Genomic DNA, 14,827 nt, shown 5'->3' with positions numbered 1-14,827 from the left:
CCCCCCCAGGAAATAAAAGGGTATCAAGGGCCAGTGCAAAGCAGTGAGCCCCAGGCTGAGCCTGACTGGGATGGGGCTGGGGGGCATAAAATGGGGGGTGGGGGGGAGGGGACATCAGTGCCAGGCTGGGGGGGGGCAACAGGAGCTGGGGAGGGGGCAGGGGATGGCTCCTGCCCAAGACCTGTGTCCCCAAGTGCCACCCTGGCACTATTGCCCGGGGGGGGGGGGGGTGACAGCAGCTGAGTGGCCCCAGGGTGGGGGCAGGGGGACCCACTTTTGGGGGGGGGATATGCAAAGAGGTTCCCAGGACCCCCAAAACACCCCAGGAGGAGCTCAGTCAACATCCAATTTACTGGCAGTGGGGGGGGGGGAGGGGGAGGGTTTGGGGAAGGTTCCAGAGCAGGCTGGGGGGGGGGGGGGGCACCCACTCCAGAGGGAGGGGGCTTGGGGGGCAGCACAAGCAGGTGAGAACAGCTCAGTAGTGCAATCCCAGGGGGGGTACAGGGAGCTGGGAGGGGATGGAGTGGGCTCAAGCTCAGTGTCTGTGTGTCCCCCCCCCTTGCCCCCTCCCCCAACCCTGTCAGGACTGGAAAGTGCTTCTGGTCATAGTGGGGAAGGATCAGTCCCTTGCTGCCCCTGGGGAGGGGGTGCTGAGGCTGGGGTCACCACAGAGGCTCTGCCCCCTCCAACAGCTATGTACCAAAGTGCCACCAAGGCTGGGGAGGGAGGGGAAAGAGGGGGGTCCTGGGACACCCTCCCCCAACCCTGACCCCACTGGGACCCCCCCCCTAAACCCACTGGGGACTCCACACCCTTCCCAGTGAGCCCCCAGGGGGGAGGCAGCAGTGGGCTGCAGCCATGCCCCCACCCCAGGGTGAGCAGGGGGGGCCCAGGGGGTTACTCTTCAGGTGGGAGGGGGGCAGCAAGCCCCCCGGGGGTGGGGGGGGGCGGGGGGCTTAGGGGACTCGGTAGGTGGAGGTGTTCTTGGGCTCGGTGCTGGGCACAGACCAGTCCCCAGCCTCCTGGCTCGGCTGGTAGTGCCTCCAGGCTGACTTGTTGTAGACTGGCAGCCTCTCCACTGAGTCGGTGGACAGGGCCTGGGGGGGACAGGAGGGAGGGGAAGGGAAGAGGGAGGGGAAGGGAAGAGGGAGGGGAAGGGAAGAGGGAGGGGAAGGGACGAGGGAGGGGAAGGGACGAGGGAGGGGAAGGGAGGAGGGAGGGGGTGGGAAGAGGGAAGGGAAGAGGGAAGGGAAGAGGGAAGGGAAGAGGGAAGGGAAGAGGGAAGGGAAGAGGGAAGGGAAGAGGGAAGGGAAGAGGGAAGGGAAGAGGGAAGGGAAGAGGGAAGGGAAGAGGGAAGGGAAGAGGGAAGGGAAGAGGGAAGGGAAGAGGGAAGGGAAGAGGGAAGGGAAGAGGGAAGGGAAGAGGGAAGGGAAGAGGGAAGGGAAGAGGAGAATTAACCAGGTTGGAAAAGACCTCAGAGCTCATCCAGCCCAACCTCTCCCCCAGCACCATCTGATCAGCTCAGCCATGGCACCCAGGGCCTCATCCAGGCTCTTCCTAAACCCCTCCAGGGATGGGGACTCCACCACTTCCCAATGGCCAATCCCTCTTGCTGGGAAGAATTCCTTCCTCACCTCCAGCCTAAACCTCCCCTGGCACAGCTTGAGACTGTGGCCTCTTGTTCTGGTGCTGGGTGCCTGGCAGAAGAGACCAACCCCCACCTGGCCACAGCCTCCCTGCAGGGAGTTGCAGAGAGCAAGAAGGTCTCCCCTGAGCCTCCTCTTCTGCAGGCTCAGCAACCCCAGCTCCCTCAGCCTCTCCTCCCAGGGCTGTGCCCCAGACCCCTCCCCAGCTGTGTTGCCCTTCTCTGGACACCTTCCAGCAGCTCAACCTCTTTCCTAAGCTGAGGAGCCCAGAACTGGACACAGGACTCCAGGTGTGGCCTCAGCAGTGCTGAGCACAGGGCAGGATGAGCTCCCTGCTCCTGCTGGCCACACTCTTCCTGCTGCAGGCCAGGAAGGAGGGTCCTGAGCCCCTCCTCAAGGCTGGGGAACCCTCCCTGGGCTGGTGTGGGGTCGGGGGGGGTGGGACACCAATCACCTTCAGGTAGATGACAGCATCAGTGCCAAAGCCTTCCATGGAGAAGAGCTGCAGGTCCCCCTGGAAGTACTTGGCATAGAGGCGGGAGATGGGCAAGCCATAGCCAAACCCAGCCTGGCAGGGGGCAGAGGGGGGGGCTGAGGGGCTTGGCACCCCCAAACGGACCCCCCCACACCCCCTAAGGTTCTCTACAGTGCCACCCCAAAAAGCAGCATGTCTCTGAGTGCCACCTTCCAGTCACCACCATTGGTCATCACCTCCCCAGGCAGCCCCAAGTGTGCCCATGCCACCCCCAAGCACCCCAAAACGTCCCCATGCCACCCCCAAGTGTGCCCATGCCACCCCCAAGCACTCTCAAAGGTCCCCATGCCACCCCCAAGTGCCCCCATGCCACCACCAAGCACTCTCAAAGGTCCCCATGCCACCCCCAAGCACCCCAAAACGTCCCCATGCCACCCCCAGGCACTCCCAGAATGATCCTGAGCCACCTCCAAATGCCCCCAGAAGTCCCCATGCCAAGGCCAAGCCTCTCCCTGCCACCCCCAAGCACCCCAAAACGTCCCCATGCCACCCCCAGGCACTCCCCAGAGCCCCCTAGCTGCCCCCTCCCCAGCCCAGGCCAGAGCTCTCCCTGCCACCCTTCGCCCTCCCCAGGCCCCCTCCCGGCCCTCAGCTCTGTGCCCTCTCTCCCAGCTCCCCCAAGGCCACGTGGAGGGGGGGTCCCTGCCCCCGTGGCACCTACCAGGGGTGCCCCCCCCGAGCCCAGGGGGGGGGTGGGGGCAGTGGAGTAGAGGTAGCTGAAGAGCCTCTCAATCTTCCTCAGGGGCACCCCCATGCCCCGGTCGCTCATCTGCAAGGGACCCGGGGGGGTGACGACCTGGGCCCACCCCTGGCCTCAGGGACCCCCCCCCAGGCTGAGCTGGGGGTCATCCCCTCCCCTCCCCCCCCCCCAGGCTGGTGGCCTCCTACCTTGATGGTGAGGTCCTCCTGGCCCAGGGCCACCAGCACCTGGATGGGTGGCAGCCGGGGGCTGCTCTCGTGGCTCTCCACGGTGGCCCTCATGGCGTTCTGAGGGCAGGCAGGGGGTGGGCACCTCCCTCCTGCTGCCCCCCACCCTCCTTCCTGACCCCCCAACCTGCTTCCTGACCCCCCCCTCCTTCCTGACCCCCCAACCTGCTTCCTGACCCCCACCCTGCTTCCTGACCCCCACCCTGCTTCCTGACCCCCCCAACCTGCTTCCTGCCCCCCACCCTCCTTCCTGACCCCCACCCTGCTTCCTGACCCCCACCCTGCTTCCTGACCCCCCCACCCTGCTTCCTGACCCCCCACCCTCCTTCCTGACCCCCACCCTGCTTCCTGACCCCCACCCTGCTTCCTGACCCCCAACCTGCTTCCTGACCCCCATCCTGCTTCCTGACCCCCCAACCTGCTTCCTGACCCCCCACCCTCCTTCCTGACCCCCACCCTGCTTCCTGACCCCCCACCTGCTTCCTGACCCCCACCCTCCTTCCTGACCCCCCACCCTCCTTCCTGACCCCCCACCCTCCTTCCTGACCCCCCAACCTGCTTCCTGACCCCCACCCTCCTTCCTGACCCCCACCCTGCTTCCTGACCCCCCACCCTCCTTCCTGACCCCCCCAACCTGCTTCCTGACCCCCACCCTCCTTCCTGACCCCCACCCTGCTTCCTGACCCCCCACCCTCCTTCCTGACCCCCCCAACCTGCTTCCTGACCCCCACCCTCCTTCCTGACCCCCACCCTCCTTCCTGACCCCCCACCCTCCTTCCTGACCCCCACCTCCCTCCTGCTGCCCCCACCCTCCTTCCTGCCCCCCCACCCTGCTTCCTGCCCCCCCCCCTTTCTGCTGCCCCCCACCCTCCTTCCTGACCCCCCACCCCCCTTCCTGACCCCCCACCCCCCTTCCTGCTGCCCCCCACTTCCTGCTGACCCCCCCCCTTCCTGCTGCCCCCCACCCTCCTTCCCGCTGCCCCCCAAGCTCCTTCCCGACTTCCCCCCCTCCTTCCTGCTGCCCCCCCTCACCTCCTTCCTGCCCCCCCAACCTCCTGCCCTCCCCCCTCTTTTCTCCCCTCCCCCCCGGACGGGGCTGGGCTCACCTTGAAGAGCTCAAAGAGCATGTGGTAGAGATGGGAGGGGACATAGACGATGCTGATGGGCTGCTGGGGGTTGCTGGCTGGAGGGGTGGGGAGGGGAGAGGAGGCCATCAGCATCCTCCCCAGCCCCAAAGGAGCCACCTCAAGCCCTCAAGGACCTCTCCTCCCCACCCCCCCACCTCGAAGCCAGCCTCACCATTCACCTCCTGGATCTGCAGGTCAGGGGAGGCCATGTAGTAGTTGTCACAGAGGAGCTTGGCCATGTTGTAGGCATCTGGCAGGGGGGAAAGCAGAAAGCCCCACAGCTGGGAGGAGCATTTTTGGAGGGGGGACACAGCCCCCCCCTTCCCCTCCTACTGATCCAACAAGTCTTGGAGGTGGGGGGGGTGGGAAGGAGGCCCAGCCAGCATGGGTTTAGGAGGGGCAGGTCCTGCCTGACCAACCTGAGCTCCTGCTATGCCCAGGGGACTGCCTGGTGGCTGTGGGGCAGGCTGGGGATGGAGTCTGCCTGGACCTCAGCAAGGCCTTTGCCACCATCCCCCACAGCAAGCTCCTGGCCAAGCTGTCAGCCCCTGGCTTGGACAGCAGCTCTCTGAGCTGGGTTAGGAACTGGCTGGAGGCTGAGCCCAGAGAGCGGTGGTGAATGGTGCCACAGCCAGCTGGCAGCCAGGCAGCAGTGGTGTGCCCCAGGGCTCAGCGCTGGGCCCCAGCCTCTTTAACATCTTCATTGGTGATCTGGATGAGGGCATTGAGACCATCAGCAGCAAGTTTGCAGCTGACAGCAAGCTGGGGGCAGGAGTTGAGCTGCTGGAGGGAAGAGAGGCTCTGCAGAGGGACCTGGGCAGGCTGGAGATGGGCAGAGCCCAGGGGCAGGAGATTGAACACATCCAAGTGCCAGGGGCTGCACATTGGCCACAGCAACCCCAGGCAGTGCTGCAGGCTGGGGGCAGAGTGGCTGAGAGCAGCCAGGCAGAGAGGGACCTGGGGGTGCTGGGTGATAGTAGGCTGAACATGAGCCTGCAGTGTGCCCAGGCAGCCAAGAAGGCCAAGGGCATCCTGGCCTGCATCAGGAAGTGTGGCCAGCAGGAGCAGGGAGCTCATCCTGCCCTGTGCTCAGCACTGCTCAGGCCACACCTGGACTCCTGTGTCCAGCTCTGGGCTCCTCAGCTCAGGAAAGAGGTTGAGCTGCTGGAAGGTGTCCAGAGAAGGGCAACAAAGCTGGGGAGGGGTCTGGGGCACAGCCCTGGGAGGAGAGGCTGAGGGAGCTGGGGTTGCTTAGCCTGCAGAAGAAGAGGCTCAGGGGAGACCTTCTTGCTCTCTGCAACTCCCTGCAGGGAGGTTGTAGCCAGGTGGGGGTTGGGCTCTTCTGCCAGGCACCCAGCACCAGAACAAGAGGCCACGGTCTCAAGCTGTGCCAGGGGAGGTTTAGGCTGGAGGTTAGGAAGAAGTTCTATACAGAGAGTGACTGCCCATTGGGATGTGCTGCCCAGGGAGGTGGTGGAGTCCCCATCCCTGGAGGTGTTCAGGAGGTGACTTGCTGGGGTGCTGGGTGCCATGGGTTAGTTGGTTGGGTGGTGTTGGATTGGTTGATGGGTTGGACACCATGATCTTGAAGGTCTCTTCCAACCTGGTCTGGTCTATCCCATCCCATCCCATCCCATCCCATCCCATCCCACCCCACCCCACCCTCCCCTACCCTTCTAGAGGAACCCCCAAAGCGCGAGCTGCCGCGGGACGCCTCGGCCGAGGCTCCCCCCCCCCCCCCCCCCCCGCCCCCAGGCTCAGCCCAGGGCTGGGGAGAAGATCAGGAGGGGACCTGCAGCCCCCCCCAGGCCTTGCTTTGTGTCCCCCCCACCGGGAGAGGGGGGGTAAGGACCCCCACAGACCTCTCACCACGTCGGCCACGCCGCAGTGGGGGTCGATGCTGCCGATGTGCTTGGGGTGCGCGGGGTTGGTGCTGCCGTCGAAGAGCAGGGCTGGGGGGCAGGGGGGGGACACACACACAGAGTGAGCACTGGGGACCCCCCCCCACCCCAGCTCCAGGGACACCCCCACACTCACCCCCCCACCCCCCACCCCAACCCTTGCTGCCTGGGCTGAGCCCGAGGTTGGGCTTAATGCTACTGCCTGGGGGTGAGGGGAAAAGGGACTTGTGGGGCTGGGGGGCGGGGGGGGACATGGTCCCTGGGGCTGGGGGGGATGACATGTGGGGCAGGGGAAGTGTTCCTAGGGCTGGGGGGGGGGACATGTGGGGCATGAGGACACCATGGGATGAGGGGTGGGGTGTTTGGGACATGGTCCCTGGGGGGTTTGGGGGGCAGGGGGACACTCGGGACAGGATGTGTGGGGTTGGGAGCGGACATCTGGGGCAGGATCTCTGGGGCTGGGGGCAAGACACTCGGAGCAGGAGAATCCTTGGGGCAGGGCTGGGATGCTCAGGGCTGATGGAGACACCTGGGACAGGATCTGGGGGGGCTTTGGGGGTACACCAGGGGCAGGATCTCTGTGGCTGGGGGAGGTATATGAGGGCAGGAGAACCCTTGGGGCAGGGGTAGGATGCTCAGGGCTGAAGAGGACACCTGGGGCAAGATCTGGGGGTCTTGGGGGGCATCTTAGGGCCAGGATCCTTGGGGCTGGGAGGTGGGGGGGCACTGGGGGCAGGATGTCCATGGTTGGGGGTGACATTTGGGGGGCAGGAGAATCCTTGGGGCAGGGCTGGGCTGCTCAGAGCTGATAGAGACACCTGGGGGTCTTGGGGGGCAGCTTAGGGACAGAATCCTTGGGGCTGGGGCAGACAACCGGGGGCAGGAGAACCCTTGGGGCAGGGCTGGGATGCTCAGGGCTGATGGAGACACCTGGGGCAGGATCTGGGGGGGCTTTGGGGGTACACTAGGGGCAGGATCTCTGTGGCTGGGGGAGACAGCTGGGGGCAGAACCCTCGGGGCAGGGCTGGGCTGCTCAGGACGCTTGGGGCAGGGGGGTGCCAGGGCAGTTACTGGGGAGTGCTGTGGCAGCTGGGGACCCCCGGGGGGCAGGTGGGGACCCCGGGGGCAGGTGGGGACCCCCGGGGGGCAGGTGCTCACTGTGCTGGTTGATGAGCATGCGGATGGAGATGCGGCTCAGGTAGAAGCGGTCCAGGAAGTACTGAATGTTCTGGTTGGAGACAGGGTCGTCCCCGTAGGCCTCCCGGTACTCGATCACCCCCTGGGCCATGGTGGGCACCACGTCGTTGTGCCGGTTCCGGATGGTCACCAGGGCATTGGTGAACCTGGGCACGGCACGGCCAGGCTGAGCCCCGGAACCAGGCTGAGCATCGAACCCAGGCGGAGCCCCGGGACCAGGCGGAGCCCTGGACCCAGGCAGAGCCCCGGGACCCAGGCTGAGCCCCGGAACCAGGATAAGCATCGAACCCAGGCGGAGCCCCGGGACCAGGCGGAGCCCTGGACCCAGGCGGAGCCCCGGGACCAGGATGAGCATCGAACCCAGGCGGAGCCCCGGGACCAGGATGAGCATCGAATCCAGGCTGAGCCTCGGGACCAGGCTGAGCATCGAACCCAGGATGAGCCCCGGGACCAGGATGAGCATCGAATCCAGGCTGAGCCTCGGGACCAGGCTGAGCCCTGGACCCAGGCAGAGCCCCGGGACCCAAGCGGAGCCCCGGGACCAGGCGGAGCATCGAACCCAGGCTGAGCCCCGGGACCAGGATGAGCATCGAACCCAGGATGAGCCTCGGGACTAGGCGGAGCCCCGGGACCAGGCTGAGCCTCGGGACCAGGCTGAGCCCTGGACCCAGGCGGAGCCCCGGGACCAGGCGGAGCATCGAACCCAGACCAAGCATCGGAACCAGGCTGAGCCTCGAACCCAGGCGGAGCCCCGGACTCAGGCTGAGCATCGGAACCAGGCGGAGCCCCAAAGCCAGCCTGAGCCCCGGAACCAGGCTGAGCCCTAAACCTAGGCTGAGCCACAAACTAGGCACAGCCCCAAATCCAGGCTGAGCCCTGAACCCAGGCACAGCCCCAAAACCAGGCTGAGCCCCGGCCCCAGGCTGAGCCCTGGGACCCAGGCTGGGTATCTGCCAGCTGCAGCTGGAGCAGCCTGGTGGCAGCAGGAAGCTCAGGTGAGCTGTGGTGAGCTGTGCCAGCTCTCAGCAGGGGGACAGCCTGGCAGCAGGCACAAGGGGTGTCACCAGCACGCTCTTACCCCCCCTCACTTACTGTCCCAGGGTAGCCTGGTCCTCAGGGTCCTTGTCCAGGAACTCCATGATGTCCAGCAGGCTCTGAACATACCTGGGGAAGGAGCAGGTTACCCCCAGCCTGCTGCCCCTCAAGGAGAGAGGACATCCTGGGCACCCCACACCAGGGAGAGGAGCTCAGCACCTCATCAACCAGGACCCTCCCCACCCCAAAAAGCTGCTGCCTCATAAACCCACCCTGTGCTTGGCAAGCTTGTCCCTCCCTGCTGCTGGCACAGTGGCCCTTGGGGACGCTTGGGGACATGGCAGGGGCTGGGGTGGGGGGCAGGAGGGTCGCAGGAGCCGGGGTGCCCCCACGCAGGGGCTGGGGGGGGGGTGGCAGAGCCGGATCCTGCTGCCTGCTGCTGCTGGCAGGGGCTGGGGACACTGCACAAACAACTTGTCACGTGGTGGCACTGGGAGAAGGTTCACACTGCCAGAGCTGGCACAGGGACAGGGCACTTAAAGGGACACCCAGACCCCCCCTCCCAGCGGGGACACAGCCCCTCCCCCTGCCATCCTGCTCAGCCTTTTCAGGGGGCAGGGCACTGAAGGGGCACTGGTGACCCTCTCGATGGCTGGGGACACCCTGCTCACATGGGGGTGTCCCCAAAGGCTCTGCAGCCCTTCTCACCCAGGGCCTTGGCACCACAGCGGCTGGCTGCCACCCTGCCAGCCACCGCTCCCTGCCTCAGCCCAGCCCTGCTGGGGAGGACAGCTGGGGGCAGCAAGAGGAGCTGCAGGGGTGCTGGGACCTGCAGGGGCATCAGGACCCTGCTGGGCAGCAGGGGGTGGCAGGAGCCCTGGTGGCAATGGGAGCTGTGCAGGTGGCAGCAGTGGGACACGTGGTGGCACCCAGGCAGGTAAGGGTGGTGGGGCCCTCCTGGGTGACAGCAGGAGGACCTGAGGCAGTGGGACCCTGGGCAGCAGGGTGCATGGTGGCAGCAGGACCTGTGCCAGTGGTGGGACCCTGGTGAGCTACCACAGTGGAACCCACCATGAGCAACATGGTGGCAAGAGGACCCCCGGTGGCAGCAGAACCCACACCAAGTGCTAAGGGCAGGACCTCCATGAGCTACAAGGGTGGAAGCTGTTGGGTCTGGAGGAGAGAAGGCTCAGAGGAGACCTAATTGTGGCCTTCCAGTACCTGAAGGGGGCTCCAAGAAAGCTGGGGAGGGACTTTGTAGGGTGTCAGGAAGGGATAGGACTGGGGGGGATGGAGCAAAACTGGAAGTGGGGAGATTCAGATTGGATGTGAGGACGAGGGTGGTGAGAGCCTGGCACAGGCTGCCCAGGGAGGTGGTGGAAGCCTCCTGCCTGGAGGTGTTTGCAGCCAGGCTGGAGGTGGCTGTGAGCAACCTGCTGTGGTGTGAGGTGTCCCTGCCCATGGCAGGGGGGTTAGGACTGGCTGAGCCTTGAGGTCCCTTCCAACCCTGACAGTTCTCTGGTTCTAAGCCTGGGCAGCAGCAGCTGGGGGGGGGGGACAGCAGCAGCAGCAGCTGGGGGGCAGGGGACAGCAGCAGCTGGGGGGGGACAGCAGCAGCTGGGGGGGGGGACAGCAGCAGCAGCAGCAGCTGGGGGGGGGGGACAGCAGCAGCAGCAGCAGCTGGGGGGGGGACAGCAGCAGCAGCAGCAGCTGGGGGGGGAACAGCAGCAGCAGCAGCAGCGGGGGGGGGAACAGCAGCAGCAGCAGTTGGGGGGGGACAGCAGCAGCAGCAGCAGCTGGGGGGGGGACAGCAGCAGCAGCAGCAGCTGGGGGGGGGACAGCAGCAGCAGCAGCAGCTGGGGGGGGGACAGCAGCAGCAGCAGCAGCTGGGGGGGGAACAGCAGCAGCAGCAGTTGGGGGGGGACAGCAGCAGCAGCAGCTGGGGGGGGGGACAGCAGCAGCCGCAGCTGGGGGGGGGGACAGCAGCAGCAGCAGCTGGGGGGGGGGACAGCAGCAGCAGCAGCTGGGGGGGGGGACAGCAGCAGCAGCAGCTGGGGGGTTGGACAGCAGCAGCAGCAGCAGCAGCAGCAGCTGGGGGGCAGGGGACAGCAGCAGCAGCAGCTGGGGGGGGGGACAGCAGCAGCAGCAGCTGGGGGGCAGGGGACAGCAGCAGCAGCAGCTGGGGGGCAGGGGACAGCAGCAGCAGCAGCTGGGGGGGGGGACAGCAGCAGCAGCAGCTGGGGGGCAGGGGACAGCAGCAGCAGCAGCTGGGGGGCAGGGGACAGCAGCAGCAGCAGCTGGGGGGCAGGGGACAGCAGCAGCAGCAGCTGGGGGGGGGGACAGCAGCAGCAGCAGCTGGCGGGGGGGACAGCAGCAGCAGCAGCTGGGGGGCAGGGGACAGCAGCAGCAGCAGCTGGGGGGCAGGGGACAGCAGCAGCAGCAGCTGGGGGGGGGGACAGCAGCAGCAGCTGGGGGGCAGGGGACAGCAGCAGCAGCAGCTGGGGGGGGGGGGACAGCAGCAGCAGCAGCTGGGGGGGGGGACAGCAGCAGCAGCAGCAGCTGGGGGGCAGGGGACAGCAGCAGCAGCAGCCCCACGGGTGACAGCGGTGGCAGCTCCACGGCCGGGGCGGCGCGGGGCTGCCTGGTGCCCAGGCTGGGCCTCCAGCAGCTGGGACCCCCCCAGGAGCCCCCCAGCCTCACCAGCTCTGCACCAGCTGCACGGAGGGGGTGCGCAGGACGCGGTCTGGCAGCAGGTTGATCTCCTTCATGATGTTGGAGAGGCGGACGGGCAGCTCCTGCCGCAGGAAGGCGAAGGAGGTCTTCTCGCAGGCATTGCTGGAGCCTGGGGGGAAGGGGGGGGGGTTGGGGGGGGGGAAAGGTAAAATGAGGGCTGAGCCCCCCCTGAGTGACACCCCCGGGACTGGCTTCCCTCCTGCTCCTCTGCTGGGGGGGACTGGAGGAGACTGGGAGAGGACTGGAGCCGAGGAGATAGGTGCAGGTCGCCTGTGCTTGGCTGGAGGGGGACACCGGAGGTGGGTCGGGGTGAGGGGGGTGGGGGGCACACAGCTCAGCCCCCAGCACAGCTCAAACCAGGGCTGGAAGGCCCTTGAGGGCAACTGGGAGGAGTGAAGGACTTGGGCCATCACCACCCAAACTGGGACCCTCAGAGTGGTGCTGCTGGGGGGTCCCCAAGACCAGGGGGGGCCCAAGACCGGGATATCCCCAAGGCCAGGATGTCCCCAGCCAAGATGGAGTTGAGAAGGACTTGATGGGGGGGTCCTGGAGCTGCTGGGATGGGGTAGAACCAGGGAGGTGCTGGGGACCCCCCCCCCCCCCAGAATGCAGCCACCAGCCTTGGCCTGGGTTGATGTAGGTAAATATAGCACTGACATTAACACCACCCCCCCACGGGGGACACACGGCCACAGGAGGGGCCCAGGAGGGGGGGCCAGCAATGGGTGGGGGCATCTCCACCTCCCTGGGGCATTTACCTGGGGGTGGGCTTGGAGGGGAAGATCTGTCACCCATCTTGGGGGGGGTGTTGGGGAGGGAGCTAGGCAGGGGTGAGACAGCACATGAACACCATTACAGGGGGGGGGGTACAGAGAATATCTAATGGGGGTGGTCCCCTGCAGGGGGTGGGATTTATCTGGTGGGGGGCAGGGGGGTACCCCAGAGAATGGGGGGGGGGGGGGGGCTGTGCAATATTCATCCAGCTCCTTCAGGGGGTGGGGGGGATATTTACCCAGGTCATTACTTGCCCATGAGGGGAACACCTACCTGGGGGGGGGGGAGCAGTGACTATGGGGGTTGGGGGAGCAGAGGGGAGCAGCGATTATGGGGGACGGGGGAGCAGAGAGGAGCAGTGGATATGGGGGGTGGGAGAACAGCGATTATGCGGAGGGGGGCAGCAGGGGGGAGACTGGAGCCCCCACCCCGGCAGGTGCATATCAGGAGCCCGGATTTCCAGCCTGTTTACACAGGGACCGGTACTTACCGGCGGGGGGAGATATTTACCGGGGAGTACTTGGGAGGTGTAACCTCCCCCTCCCCCCAAATAATAACCCGAGTAGGTTGGGGGGAGGTGGGGGGGGGGATATTTAGGGAGGCCACCGGAGCTCCCTCCGCCCGGGGATTTATTTACCGAAGGGGTGTGCACGGTGGAGGGGGGGATGGGGTAGGTTTGGGGGGGGTGTATTTACCGGGGTAGGGGTGGGGGCGTGCACGAATGGGGGTGTGTTTGTTTACCGGGGGGTGGGCACACACAGGTCCCTCCCCGGAGCACCGCCCCCCGTAGCGGCTATTTACCGAGGAGGGGGATACGCACCGGCTCGGGGCTGTCCGGGGAGGAAAAAGGGGCGCGGGGAGGAGATGTTTTCTTCCCGGGATTGGGGATGGGGGGGGGTTGTCCCGGTAGAAGTGGGTGGGTGTTGGGGAGGGAAAGGGGGGGAGGGGGAGCGCTGGTATTTACCGAAATCCAAGAACTGCTTCATGGAGAGCGGCGACGGCGAGAACTTGCTGAAGTGCTCGATGTAGTTGGGCACGCCGGCCAGCGCCGCCCGCTTGCACAGGTACCGTAGCAACCTCATGGCGACCGCGCCACCCGACCCACCCCCCCCGCCCCGAGCCGCTGCCGGTTCCCCGCAAATCCCAGCGCCGGTCCCAGCCCCTTTCGCCCCCGGGCCCCGGCCCCGGCGCGCCCCTCCCACCGCCGCGCCGCGCGCAAACAACCCGCCCACGGCCCGCCCCGCAGCCAATCAGCGCCCGCCTTGAGGCTGGCCACGCCCCCCTCCGCCGCACGCTGGCCACGCCCCGCACGTTGGCGGCGTCCTTCCCCCCGCGTTGAGGGGCAGCCCTCGGCCCTGCGTGCCCGCCCCCTGCGTGCACCAGCGCCCCCTAGCGCCTAACCGCGGCCACAGCTTTTGCTCACGGGGAAGGTTTGGGTTGGAAGAGACCTCCAAAGCTCATCCAGTCCAACCCCCCTGCAGTCAGCAGGGACATCCTGCAGGGTAGGAAGAAGTTCTTCACAGAAAGCGAGATTGGCCACTTGAATGTGCTGCCCAGGGAGGTGGTGGAGTCACCATCTCTGGAGGGGTTTAGGAAGAGCCTGGATGGGGTGCTTGGTGCCATGGTTTAGCAGATTAGATGGTGCTGGGTGATAGGTTGGACTGGATGATCTCTGAGGTCTTTTCCAACCTGGTTAATCCTATCCTATCCTATCCTATCCTATCCTATCCTATCCTATCCTCCACTGGATCAGGGTGCTCAGAGCCTTGCCGAGCCTGACTTTGAGGGGACGTGGCCTCAACTAACCCCCTGGGTAACCTGTTGCGGTGTTCCAGCACTCTCCTGGTGCAGAGCTTGTTCCTAACATCCGATCTAAATCTGCTCTTCTCTGATTTCAAGCCCTTGTCCCTGGTCCTGTCACTGCAGGCCTTTGGGAACAGTCCCTCTGCAGCCTTCCTCTAGCCCCCTGCAGATGCCGGCAGGTTGCTCCAAGGTCTGCCCGGAGCCTTCTCTTCTCCAGGCTGCGCGACCCCAGCAGCTCCCGCAGCAGAGAAAACCCCTCTGGCACTTAGCCACGCCCCCACCACTAGCCACGCCCCCTCCAACCACACCCCTCGCTTGTAACCAGGCCCCCCTCCTAGACACGCCCACTTACCTCTAGCCCCACCCCTCGATTCTAACTCCACCTCCTCACCCCCAGCCACGCCCCCCCAGCTCTTCCATCTCCTTTAACCCTTTCTCCCCCCTGCCTGCCCCCCAAGTTATTATTAGCCCCCAAGTCCCTGCTCCCCTGGGGTACTGCACTCCCCACACCCCTGCCCATGGGGGGTGTTGCCCCTTCCCCACTCCCCTGGGCTATTACCCCTCAACAGCCCTCTCCAACTGGACCCCAGCCCACCTGAGATCTTGACCTCCTCCCCCTACTCCTGCAGTCCTGGGCTACTCCACCCCCACCTTTCTGCCCCCCCTGCCCCCTTAAATACCCTCCCAGGGACAAGAGGTTACAAATCCCACATTTATTGGGCCCCAGCAGTGGGGATGAGTGGGGGAAGGGGGAGCATGAGCAGGGCCTGGGGGGGTGGTGGGATGGTGGTGCAGGACCCCCCCTCCCCTAGCCCTTCAGTACCAGCTCGACACCAAAACCCCAACGAGAGAGACAGGGAATAACTTAACCCCTGGGGCAGCGTCCGTGGGGTGGGACAGACCCCCGGGGGGTAAGGTGGGGGGGTGTATGGGGGGGACAACCCCCCCCCACCTCCAAGGCAGACTGGGGAAGGGAGTTGTGGGGGGGAAACATACAGGATCAAGCCCCTGCAGTGCTTTGGGGAGGAGGAAGAGGAAGAAAAAGAAGGAAGCTTCCACCACCCTTCATCTCCACCACAGTGAAAGCAGAGGGTCCTGCACCCGGGGGTCCTGCACCCGGGGGTCCTGCACCCTGCACTGAGGGCTGGG

At 66.0% G+C, this 14,827-nt stretch overlaps 1 protein-coding gene across 1 annotated transcript; it reads right to left on the bottom strand.

Annotated features, from left to right (window-relative positions):
- Nucleotides 1-941: 941 nt before the first annotated feature.
- PDK2 (pyruvate dehydrogenase kinase 2) lies at nt 942-12,984 on the bottom strand. Its single transcript, XM_054176669.1, has 11 exons — nt 12,840-12,984; nt 11,069-11,210; nt 8,426-8,497; nt 7,295-7,479; nt 6,098-6,187; nt 4,408-4,485; nt 4,215-4,291; nt 3,070-3,168; nt 2,843-2,950; nt 2,101-2,214; nt 942-1,097 (listed from the first exon to the last, which is right to left on the bottom strand). The coding sequence occupies exons 1-11, from the start codon at nt 12,955-12,957 to the stop codon at nt 957-959; spliced, it is 1,224 nt and encodes a 407-aa protein (XP_054032644.1). The 5' UTR covers nt 12,958-12,984; the 3' UTR covers nt 942-956.
- Between the last annotated feature and the right edge of the window lie 1,843 nt (nt 12,985-14,827).

Source organism: Dryobates pubescens, chromosome 36 (assembly GCF_014839835.1).
Source record: "Dryobates pubescens isolate bDryPub1 chromosome 36, bDryPub1.pri, whole genome shotgun sequence".
In the NCBI taxonomy this organism is placed as follows: domain Eukaryota; kingdom Metazoa; phylum Chordata; class Aves; order Piciformes; family Picidae; genus Dryobates; species Dryobates pubescens.
Note: the sequence above shows the minus strand (reverse complement) of the source record. Positions and strands in the feature narration are given on the sequence as shown.

Bases quoted from the DNA above. Each gene is read 5' to 3' on its own strand.
- PDK2 (XM_054176669.1), bottom strand. From the start codon at position 12,957: ATGAGGTTGCTACGGTACCTGTGCAAGCGGGCGGCGCTGGCCGGCGTG. The intron at 11,211-12,839 runs GTAAATACCAGC...CCTTCCCCCCAG, and splicing joins GAAGCAGTTCTTGGATTTCG to GCTCCAGCAATGCCTGCGAG. The intron at 3,169-4,214 runs GTGAGCCCAGCC...GCCTGCCCTCAG, and splicing joins TGCTCTTTGAGCTCTTCAAG to AACGCCATGAGGGCCACCGT.